The 11059-nt window shown below is 46.8% G+C and overlaps 1 protein-coding gene across 15 annotated transcripts in view; it reads left to right on the forward strand.

Moving 5' to 3' along the window:
• LOC120046309 (transcription factor 7-like 2) overlaps positions 1-10753 on the forward strand; it is a 107512-nt gene extending 96759 nt beyond the window's left edge. For 2 of the 15 annotated variants that reach the window (XM_038991417.1, XM_038991425.1), the window contains 7 exons: positions 160-297; positions 484-646; positions 1138-1245; positions 1889-1952; positions 2763-2813; positions 4023-4095; positions 9738-10753. In XM_038991417.1, the coding sequence (XP_038847345.1) occupies positions 160-297; positions 484-646; positions 1138-1245; positions 1889-1952; positions 2763-2813; positions 4023-4095; positions 9738-10200 (1060 nt within the window). In that variant the 3' untranslated portion in view covers positions 10201-10753. Of the gene's footprint in view, positions 1-159; positions 298-483; positions 647-1137; positions 1246-1888; positions 1953-2762; positions 2814-4022; positions 4096-4691; positions 4765-9737 lie in introns of all 15 variants that reach the window. The other 13 variants (XM_038991422.1, XM_038991432.1, XM_038991423.1 and 10 more) reach the window with 11 other exon arrangements.
• The last annotated feature ends 306 nt before the right edge of the window (positions 10754-11059 follow it).

Below are 11059 nucleotides of genomic sequence, written 5' to 3' on the forward strand. Positions count from 1 at the left end.
AACTTTCCCGCTCGAACCTCAAGTTAGGATTCGGCCCTATACAGCACGGCAACATGTGCACGTCTGTATGAATGCTCGAGTGAGCATACTCTGTCTCTGTTTGTGTCTACATGTGTCCATCTTCCATTTCACACGTGTCCACTCTGACGATTTACACAGTTTTCTGTCCTCCAGGTTCCCTCACCACATGGTCCCCCCTCATCACAGTTTGCACCAGACCGGAATCCCCCACCCCGCCATCGTCACGCCCAACGTCAAGCAAGAGTCCTCCCACAGCGACATCGGCCTCAACAGCTCGTGAGTACACACATCTGCACACACACACACTCACCTCTGCTTATTTTAACCATTGTAAACTAAACGGCAGTAGAGGAAACTTGCCACTGGTGGTGTTGTTCTAAATTCTACCATTACAATAAGCTGTTTAATACCAATTCTGGGTATTTGCCGACCATACAGTACTATACTGTACACACTCCACAGGAAGCACCAGGACTCGAAAAAGGAGGACGAGAAGAAGAAGCAGCCCCACATCAAGAAGCCGCTGAACGCCTTTATGCTCTACATGAAGGAGATGAGGGCCAAGGTGGTGGCCGAGTGCACGTTGAAAGAGAGCGCCGCCATTAACCAGATACTGGGACGAAGGGTGAGAGAGAGAGAGACGGCACCGCTATAGACACAGACTCACTCATTTCACACATACAGCTTGGTAACTCCCTGTACAAGGGACTATGCATAGGGCAGGTAGCCTAGCGGTTAAGAGCGTTGGGCCAGTACACCAAAAGGTCGCTGGTTCGAATCCCTGAGCTGACTAAGTGAAAAATCTGTCGATGTGCTCTTGAGCAAGGCCCTTAACCATACTTGCTCCTGTAAGTCGCTCTGGATAAGAGCGTCTGCTAAATGAATTAAATGTCAAATGAAAATATCCACCCCACACCCTGTATGGTTTAGTTGACTATAGGCGTGCTACTGGGTCTGGTAGACAAGGGCAACATGTCTTAGTTTGTCTCTACGTCTCACTGCTCTTGACTGAACACTGTCTTCTTCTACTGTTGACACTTTTTGCACTCTTCTCTTTCTATTATGTCCTTCCCCCTGTCTTCCCCTCCCTCTCTCTTCCCACGTGTCTGTCTGTAGTGGCACGCCCTAACACGAGAGGAGCAGGCGAAATACTACGAGCTGGCCAGGAAAGAGCGACAGCTTCACATGCAGCTCTACCCCGGCTGGTCTGCACGAGATAACTATGTAAGTTTTTAAGTTTTCAACACGTACCTCCTGTACTTCTCCTCTCCACAAGGACGTGTGTCTGGGATGAGTGCTCTTACTGTTCTGTCTGAGCTGAGAGCTCACCTCACTAACAATGCCTGTTGACTGCTTCCCTAGACACCTTAGCCAATGGAATCTACAATATACTTTACAGTAGATTTGCTGGGCTATATAAAACAGGGTCTAAAGTCCCTGGAATTCTGATGCTGATAGGAAGTTTCTCTCCCAGCGTTTGCTGTGCGTCCAGCAGTTCAGGGGTCATCGTAAACCCCTGCAAAGGTCAGGTTGGCCAGTGAAACTTTGACTCCTCTCAGCCTGCACAAAGCATTCTGCAAATCTGACTCCCTCGCTAGAAACCAACAAAGCCTCTACGATGGTCACTAAACGAGAGGAAAATAAGTAAAAAGATTACAACAAAAGAACAAGAGAGAGAAAAAAATACAGAAAGGGAGAAGGCGAAATTCTGCAATGTCTTGCAGTGGCAGTTAAAACCGGCGGGCAGAGAAAGAGTGAGAGAATGAATGAATAAATAAACAAACAGAAAGATGGGCCCGTTTTCATTTCACGTGTCAGGTCTTCTGCAATATAATAACTAAGGTTCCTGTCTATTTCTCTTGTTTTGGCGGCTAACCAACAGGGCAAGAAGAAGAAGAGGAAACGGGATAAGCAGCCAGGAGAGGGCAATGGTAAGTGAGCGGCAGTTCTCTCTCCTATTAGGAGACCCTTCATGTGTTCAGGACTGTGTGACATCTTACAAGATAATAGTCTAGCCCGTTTTTTCCCCCTCTACTGCTTTTAATTTTAATTTTGTGTTGTTGTGCTCGTTTTTTACTACTACATAGTTATGCAACACGTAATGCAATATTTAAATGGTAGACTTGCTTGTTACCCCCATCTTCCATTCCCCACCTCCTCCCATAGCCTTCCCCAGCTAATAACATTGAATATGCATGACCCCCTCCCTTCCCCAGCCTCACCCCTCCTCCTCTCCACCGACCCCCCCCCCCCCCCCCCCCCACACACACACACACACTTTGCCCCCCAGCATCTATGAAACGTTGATATGTGTGTTTTGAGAATGTGAAATTGAAGCGTTACGATAGTCATTAACATGAACTTTGCCAGTGTTGTGTGTCTGTGTGTAATAATGCCTGTGCCCTGCAGATAGACTGTGCTTGTGTGTCTGTGTGTCATAATGCCTGTGCCCTGCAGATAGACTGTGCTTGTGTGTCTGTAACCTGGGCCGCCCCCCTGCTTGTTTTCATTCATGCTTTTTAGTCACCCCAAAAAAGGGGGGAAATAATCACCCACTTCTTAAAATTAAGGAGGTTTACTAATTCTATTTGCTTCTTCATTTTATATTCTTATTATTCACATTCTTCTGATATTCCATATTGTGAGTTGAGACGAAGAAATGCGGAATATGAAAGTGTATTTTACGCTCGTTTACGTGACGATCCCCTCTTGAAGGCTTCTCCATCTGTTCTTTTTTTCAGAACACAGAGAATATTTTCCAAACCCTTGCCTTTCACTCCCTCCGATTACAGGTGCTAATGTCATTTTGAGTCTTCACTTACTCACTTGTTTTTTTTCTCTCTTTTTAGTTTATTATGTATCTATCTATGCATGTGAAATATATTATATTTAAAGTACATTTTACTAAGCTAAATGCAATATTTTGAAGGATGTTATATACTTTGGTTGCTGCTTTCTTTCTTAAAATGTTTCTTATGTTTATTTATTTGACCCTTTTATTTATACTAGCAAAAGTACGTTTTATTTTATATACTTACATAGTTATTAATGACGCTTCTGTGTTTAAGACATTTATTCTAGAACAATCTTCCCCATTTGGCCAAATCAATATGTTGTATATATTTCTAGTGGTGGCTGTTAAGTTAAAGTAATCTTAATGTTGAGTATGACCCAGAGATTTTACGTCAGTCAGGGTAAACCTCCTTAATCTATTTGCTTCAGTAGCTGTGCTTGTGCCTTTCCCTGGGCCAGAATGAGTTGAGCCTATTCCCCTTCTACGCGGTCTCTGCTCAAACTAAGGCCTGGATTCACTCACCATAGAATTCCTCCTTTGGCCCAGCTGTCACTTTGCTCTACATTTAGATTATTATGCCACTATGGTAGAAAACCGTGTGTCAGGTGTTTGAATTCAGGTCTAAGTACAGTAGTAGTGCCCTTGCTGCATTCAGTAGGGTTTAACCCTTTAATGCTTTCCCTGGCTGAGACTAACCCCAACCTCCACTTAGTGTAACAGTCTGATACTGCTGCCTCTTCCTACCTACCACCTCTAGCCTCTCCTTCTCAAATATGGCGATAAAAAGTATAACTATGAATGGCACTTAGCAGAAATGTAATCAAGTCTGCATTATTTTCCCCGTCATATTCTGCTCCTTTAACAAATACGTCTGGTCTTTTTATTGGCTTTAGCCTTCTATTAAAGTGGAAATGACTCCTTTCGTTCGACTTAATCTTTGCACATTTATGCACTTGTTCGCTTTTTGCTTGCGGTTTGATTACTAATGTCTGAAAGACTAACTGTGTCTTCTGACAGTCCTTTCTGTAAAGACATACTGCATCTTTTTAATTAAGGGGGAAATTAGCTAGATATGCCGCGATTACGAAACTCACAGACTCACTGGTTTCCGTTTTTTTCTCCTTTATTTTTCTCCTCTTTCTCTTCCCCCCCCCTTTTGGTTATTCTTCCTCCTGTCTGCTGGCTTCCCTCCCTGTTGTGGCATCAGACCTGAGCGCTCCTAAGAAGTGTCGAGCGCGCTTTGGGCTCGATCAGCAGAATAACTGGTGTGGCCCGTGCAGGTGTGTATGGTGTGTGCTGGCGTGAACGCCGGGGGCCAGGTGACGGCTGCTGTCTGAGCTGGGACTTCCTCCTTCCCTCCCCGCCTTCCTCTCTCCTTCCTTCGCCAGGCTGTCGCCACCTCCCAACTCTTCCTCCAACCCAGCCCTGTTAGTCTGGCCTGCCTCTAGTTGTGTTGGTGTTTGGGAACAGGGCTAACAGGGTATGCGTTAACGTCCGCGTGTGTGTGTGTGTGTGTGTGTGTGTGTGTGTGTGTGTGTGTGTGTGTGTGTGTGTGTGTGTGTGTGTGTGTGTGTGTGTGTGTGTGTGTGTGTGTGTGTGTGTGTGTGTGTGTGTGTGTGTGTGGTGTTTGTCTGTACCCAAGTCTAGATTGCAGCATATAGATGTGGGGTTGGCTGGGTCCTATAGGGCATATTCTCATAATGAGGGGCAGGACTCATCAGACTGGGTCTGAGAGGAGTTGGAGACGCGATGGCCTGGTCTGTGTGGAGGAGGTCCCAGTGTTGGCAGCCCAAACCTAAGCCTTGGCTATATGTTGTCTGTCCAATGACGTGTCCATTTTCTGTTTTCTTTTGTATCGTTTGTGTGTGGCTAACAGATGCAAATGCCCCAAAGAAGTGTCGTGCCTTGTTCGGGCTTGACCAGCTGAGTTTATGGTGCAAACCATGCAGGTATACCCCTGTAGTATCTACGGGAGGACAACCGTAATGACAATCACTTCCTTCTCTTACGTCTTCTCAAGGCGTCCGTCTAAAACAGATGTGTCTAATGTTTCCTTCAATGTGTTAATTGATGACGCCAACATTCTATCTTTTCCTGATTGGGGGATTTTCTGCTAGAACTTCTCCTAGCGGGTCATTTCACTTATTTTCTTTGAAAACTAGAAGCCCAGTCGCAGAAAATGGATTTACTAGCATCATTTGTACTCTACCTCAGCAATTATAACATTGTCAGGGAAGATCCTGGTTGCAACATTGTACACAATCAAATTTAGGAGAACCTTGGGCCTTTTTGTTGTAATGTAATTTTAAAAAGGAATACATTAATGGTTTATGATACTATTCTTCTGGCAAGTTGAAAGGTTGAGATCCATTTTCTATCCAGGCTGTATGTAAGTGCCTGACATCCTAACTGTTTTAAGTGTCTGTCTGAATTGGCCTTCTTGATAACCTTGTCGTGCTAAGGTTTACCCTGCTTCTCAGAGGGCACCAGAGTGACTTTCTTCTATGCCCTCTTCCTCCTCCTCCTCATCCTCCACCTCCTCCTCCTCTTCTTCTTCCTCCAAACTCCTCTCTAATAACCCTTAATTAGTCCCTACCTGTTGTCTTTCTGTTCTGACACAAGCAGTCTTTGAATTGGGAATATTTTCATGGTAGGTATCTGTTTCTGTTAAGTAATACCCTTCTCCGTGTCTGGCTTGCACTGTGTCCCCACCTCTACCCTGACCATTGTGACGCTCCGTTTGACACTCTGCATCACCATGGTCAACCCAGGGCATGCGACCTATCAATACATTTCATTTTTCTCCTTTTTGTTTTCAATATTGATCTGTAGTTATTAGTACAGAAAGTCTTATCTGGCATTTTGTCATTGCCTCAAAGAAAACCGGTCATACGATATTGAGTTATCTTACCAAGTCACTTTTCATGTCCAATTCTAAAATGTCATATGGTGTCCAGTTGAAGTCAACATCCAATTCAAGTCATCCACAAGGCCCGCCGAACTCAATTAGCAACGCTCCGCATTCAGTTTCTACTGTCGTGCTGTTCCAGATTGAAAATAAGACGTAGAACAGTTGATCACATTGATATCGGGATGACATACTCGCTGTATTTCCTGATCTAGTCTATGAACGTAACGGGTGGATGATGAGTAGAGCAGCAGCGGGGTGTCAGAGGGCCGGGGCTTGGAAACAGCCAGGGATAAATCCTGCTTCGTTTAAGGAGCCGAGAGGTTAACACACCCCATCGGGCTCCATTTCCTGAAAGATGCATCTGGCGTAATTCCCCTGGAGACAGGGAAATCAATATGTTACACAGGCACATACTATCAATCGATATGTCTGATAAAAAAAAAAATGATATTAGCTCATTTGTAGCGGTTTGACAGGCAGTTATCACTTCAGGGGAAGAGATACAGGCTGGCACTGGCAGAGGAACAGATACAGGCTGGCACTGGCAGAGGAAGAGATACAGGCTGGCACTGGCAGAGGAACAGATACAGGCTGGCACTGGCAGAGGAAGAGATACAGGCTGGCACTGGCAGAGGAAGAGATACAGGCTGGCACTGGCAGAGGAAGAGATACAGGCTGGCACTGGCAGAGGAAGAGATACAGGCTGGCACTGGCAGAGGAACAGATACAGGCTGGCACTGGCAGAGGAAGAGATACAGGCTGGCACTGGCAGAGGAAGAGATACAGGCTGGCACTGGCAGAGGAAGAGATACAGGCTGGCCCTGGCAGTAATAATAGTACCACACAATACTCATACAGGGTCTTTGACAGCCAAGCAGACATCTCAACTCCCTTTCCCTTGCTTTTCAGTTGACATTTCCCTGTGTTTTTACTCTTTCTTGTGGGTCAATGTTGTGTGCTTGTTCTCTTTGTGTAATTGTTCAATCTCACAAGTGCATGCCTTTTTGTCCAGCATGCCATCAGTGTAAGGTATGTGTGGTTGTCCAAATATATATTTTTCTTCCCCACTCTCCCTTTCTCTTCATTCCTCTCTTATCAGTTCTCACTGATCGATCCCCCCCTCTTTTTCCCCATCTCATTCTCTCTCTCACAGTATTTGTTTGAACCCTTTACCTGAAGGAGTACAGGCAGGGTATGACTTGACAAACAGGCCTTACCCTTGATTGAACGATAGAACAGAGAAAGCTAGCTGAACCAAAGCATAGTTTCTATCACTCACTTCTGCCCGCCTCCCTCCCTACCTCCCAATTCTGTTCTTTCTCCTTCTTGCTCATTGTCCCTGTGAGCTAGCAACACAGTCTGAACCACAGTGTATTTGCCCTCGAGGCACGCACAGACCTTGTGATAAGGAGTTGTTGATGTCAGGGTGAAACAAGGTGGGCAGAGGCTCCCCCCTCTGTCCATCCTTGCCTCCCTGCACCCCATATGAACATAGCATGTGCACAGCCACCCCCCCGCCTCTTGAGTGATAGCTCAGTGCAGTTGCATTGTGGGCCGTTCCACAGAGCGAGATGGGTTGGCTGCAGGCGTGCCAGACAGGGGAGAGTCCTGAACTGAGCAGAAATGCAACCATTATAGCGTGACCCTCATACACACATGTCTTAGGGGCAGGTGCAGCGTAGTGGGGATCCCCCTAACCTCTTACCTCAGCATCTGAACTCTCCCCCCTAAGGGGGAGACAGAGGAGAGGCAGAGAGAGAAGTAAGGATAGTGATAGAGCGAGAGAGAGAGAGAAGTCAGGATAATGAAGGGAAGTGAGGAGGGAGGAGAGAGAGAGAGAGAGAAGTCAGGATAATGAAGGGAAGTGAGGAGGGAGGAGAGAGAGAGAAGTCAGGATAATGAAGGGAAGTAAGGAGGAGGAGAGAGAGAGAGGTCAGGATAATGAAGGGAAGTGAGGAGGGAGGAGAGAGAGAAGTCAGGATAATGAAGGGAAGTAAGGAGGAGGAGAGAGAGAGAGAAGTCAGGATAATGAAGGGAAGTGAGGAGGGAGGAGAGAGAGAAGTCAGGATAATGAAGGGAAGTAAGGAGGAGGAGAGAGAGAGAGAAGTCAGGATAATGAAGGGAAGTGAGGAGGGAGGAGAGAGAGAGAGAAGTCAGAATAGTTGCAGAGAGAGAGAGAAGTCAGAATAGTGGAGAGGAGGGAGGGGAGAGAGAGAAGTCAGGATAGTGGAGAGGAGGGAGGGGAGAGCGAGAAGTCAGGATAGTGGAGAGAAGTGAGGAGGGAGGGGAGAGAGAGAAGTCAGAATAGTTGCAGAGAGAGAGAGAAGTCAGAATAGTGGAGAGGAGGGAGGGGAGAGAGAGAAGTCAGGATAGTGGAGAGGAGGGAGGGGAGAGCGAGAAGTCAGGATAGTGGAGGGAAGTGAGGAGGGAGGGGAGAGAGAGAAGTCAGGATAGTGGAGGGAAGTGAGGAGGGAGGGGAGAGAGAGAAGTCAGGATAGTGGAGGGAAGAGAGGAGGGAGGGGAGAGAGAGAAGTCAGGATAGTGGAGGGAAGAGAGGAGGGAGGGGAGAGAGAGAAGTCAGGATAGTGGAGGGAAGAGAGGAGGGAGGGAAGAGAGAGAAGTCACGATAGTGGAGGGAAGAGAGGAGGAAGGGGAGAGAGAGAAGTCAGGATAGTGGAGGGAAGAGAGGAGGGAGGGGAGAGAGAGAAGTCAGGATAGTGGAGGGAAGAGAGGAGGGAGGGGAGAGAGAGAAGTCAGGATAGTGGAGGGAAGAGAGGAGGGAGGGGAGAGAGAGAAGTCAGGATAGTGGAGGGAAGAGAGGAGGAAGGGGAGAGAGAGAAGTCAGGATAGTGGAGGGAAGAGAGGAGGGAGGGGAGAGAGAGAAGTCAGGATAGTGGAGGGAAGAGAGGAGGAAGGGGAGAGAGAGAAGTCAGGATAGTGGAGGGAAGAGAGGAGGGAGGGGAGAGAGAGAAGTCAGGATAGTGGAGGGAAGAGAGGAGGGAGGGGAGAGAGAGAAGTCAGGATAGTGGAGGGAAGAGAGGAGGGAGGGGAGAGAGAGAAGTCAGGATAGTGGAGGGAAGAGAGGAGGGAGGGAAGAGAGAGAAGTCAGGATAGTGGAGGGAAGAGAGGAGGAAGGGGAGAGAGAGAAGTCAGGATAGTGGAGGGAAGTGAGGAGGGAGGGAAGAGAGAGAAGTCAGGATAGTGGAGGGAAGAGAGAGAGAGAAGTCAGGATAGTGGAGGGAAGAGAGAGAGAGAAGTCAGGATAGTGGAGGGAAGAGAGGAGGGAGGGGAGAGAGAGAAGTCAGGATAGTGGAAGGAAGAGAGGAGGGAGGGGAGAGAGAGAAGTCAGGATAGTGGAGGGAAGTGAGGAGGGAGGGAAGAGAGAGAAGTCAGGATAGTGGAGGGAAGAGAGAGAGAGAAGTCAGGATAGTGGAGGGAAGAGAGGAGGGAGGGGAGAGAGAGGGAGGACTAGTATCTCAGAAGAGCAGGTTGATCCTGGCAGTAGCTCTTCACCACAGCAAGCTTTTTGGTTGAGTAAAGATCAGAACTCTGTGAGGAAAATTTTAAAAGATGAGGGAAAATAGCAACAAAAAAGGTAGTTGTTTTGAGATTCGCTATTAAAACCATTCTTCATTCTTCTTTATTTTTCATCCATTTCTCATCCATCATTTTCATCCTCCTGCTGCCTCTCCTCGTTCATCATCCTGTCTGTCTGTTTGGTGTACTGTGTGTATGTCCTGGGAATCTGAGCAGGCCACATGAAGCCTTGATCCTCAGCCAGGCTGTAGTGTTGGCAACCACTTAAATGCACCAGAAAAGAACAATAATGTAACGCATAGAAATAGGTTTTTAGATGTTATCTTTAAGACATTGACGGTATGCATAATGCCAGTGAAACAAGATGGTGCATTTATGTTGACTGCTAAGGCTCGGCTATTGCCCAGCAGATTGTTGTCAGTTCTGGGATGTCCTGCTAAACAAAACCCGTCTTTCTCTGTCCCCCATCTCCAGGAGGAAAAAAAAGTGCATTCGCTACATCCAAGGTGAAGGTAGCTGTGCCAGTCCTCCCTCTTCGGACGGCAGCTTACTAGACTCCCCCCCATCCTCCCCCTCCTCGGTGGCCCCCTCCCCCTCCTCGAAAGAGTCCAGACCTCAGACTGAACAAATGCAACCTCTCTCACTGACTATGAAACCGGCCCACCAGCCTCTCCACTACCCGCACCGGCACCTCCTGGCTGGGCATCCTCCTCCGCCATCTTTGGTTCTGCTGGAAAACTCTGCTGCTGCAGCGGGCAAAACGCCTGGCGCAGCCCACAACGGAGCGCACGGCGACGTCTCGTCCTCGCGGCAGCCGGGCTCCTCGGGCGCCGCCCTGGCCAGGCCCTTGGCAGCATCGCTGTGTCATTCCCACTCGCTACACCCCAACTCCACGGCCCCTCAGCCTCTGTCGCTCGTTACCAAGTCTATAGAGTAGATCCCTCCTTATTCGCTCCTTCCTTCCCCTTTTTCTAGCTCAGCACCCTTCATTCTTTTCTCTTTGTTTCGTTCAATCTTTTTCTTCTGTTTCTGTGCCATAAGGCTTTGAAAATGTGTTACTGTTTTATCAAAGTTCATTGGTCAATATTTGACCCATCATTATCGAAAAAATATAAATATTATAATGAAATAATAATCCAATGAGCTGTAGAGTATGGCTTTGTGAATCTGCCAAAATTCTTCTGAACTTCTGTTCTTCTCTTTATTTTGTAGTGTTAAAATGAAAATTGTTATTTAGTTCCACTTAAACGTGTTTCAATGACAGATATAAAAAATTGTAGATTAGATGACTATTCAATGACCCCTTTTCTTGAAAGAGTTGGTTCTCCTTCATTATTTGTATTAAATACGAGCTTGCGAACCAATCATTGGAGGGTATGAGGATCGTGGAGACACCTCTCTTACTGAGGAACAACTTTAATTGTGATGTTACTTGTTCTTCTTTAAATGTACAGAACTATTTGGTGGGTGGGTTGGGGGGGACGGGGTTACTGTGTTAATGTGCATCGTTCCATTGCGTTGTCTTTTTTATTTTGGGGGGTTTACCTTTGGGGGTGGAGTCAGGTGGGGTGGGTGGGGGGTTTGGAAGGGAGAGGGGGGGGTCTATTGGGGTGGGTGGGGGGTTGCGGGATTCAATACAAAATGTCACAACGCTAGGACCAGTAGTATTTATTGCTTTAGAGATTGCTTGTTGTATCTTGTATGTTGTCCATTTTAAAATCTGTTCTTTTTCTTAATACATTGTATAAATATTTTTTTCTTAACGTAAGCAACTATATAAAAACTTCATTTTTTCT

This window comes from Salvelinus namaycush, chromosome 4 (genome assembly GCF_016432855.1).
Source record: "Salvelinus namaycush isolate Seneca chromosome 4, SaNama_1.0, whole genome shotgun sequence".
Lineage (NCBI taxonomy): Eukaryota > Metazoa > Chordata > Actinopteri > Salmoniformes > Salmonidae > Salvelinus > Salvelinus namaycush.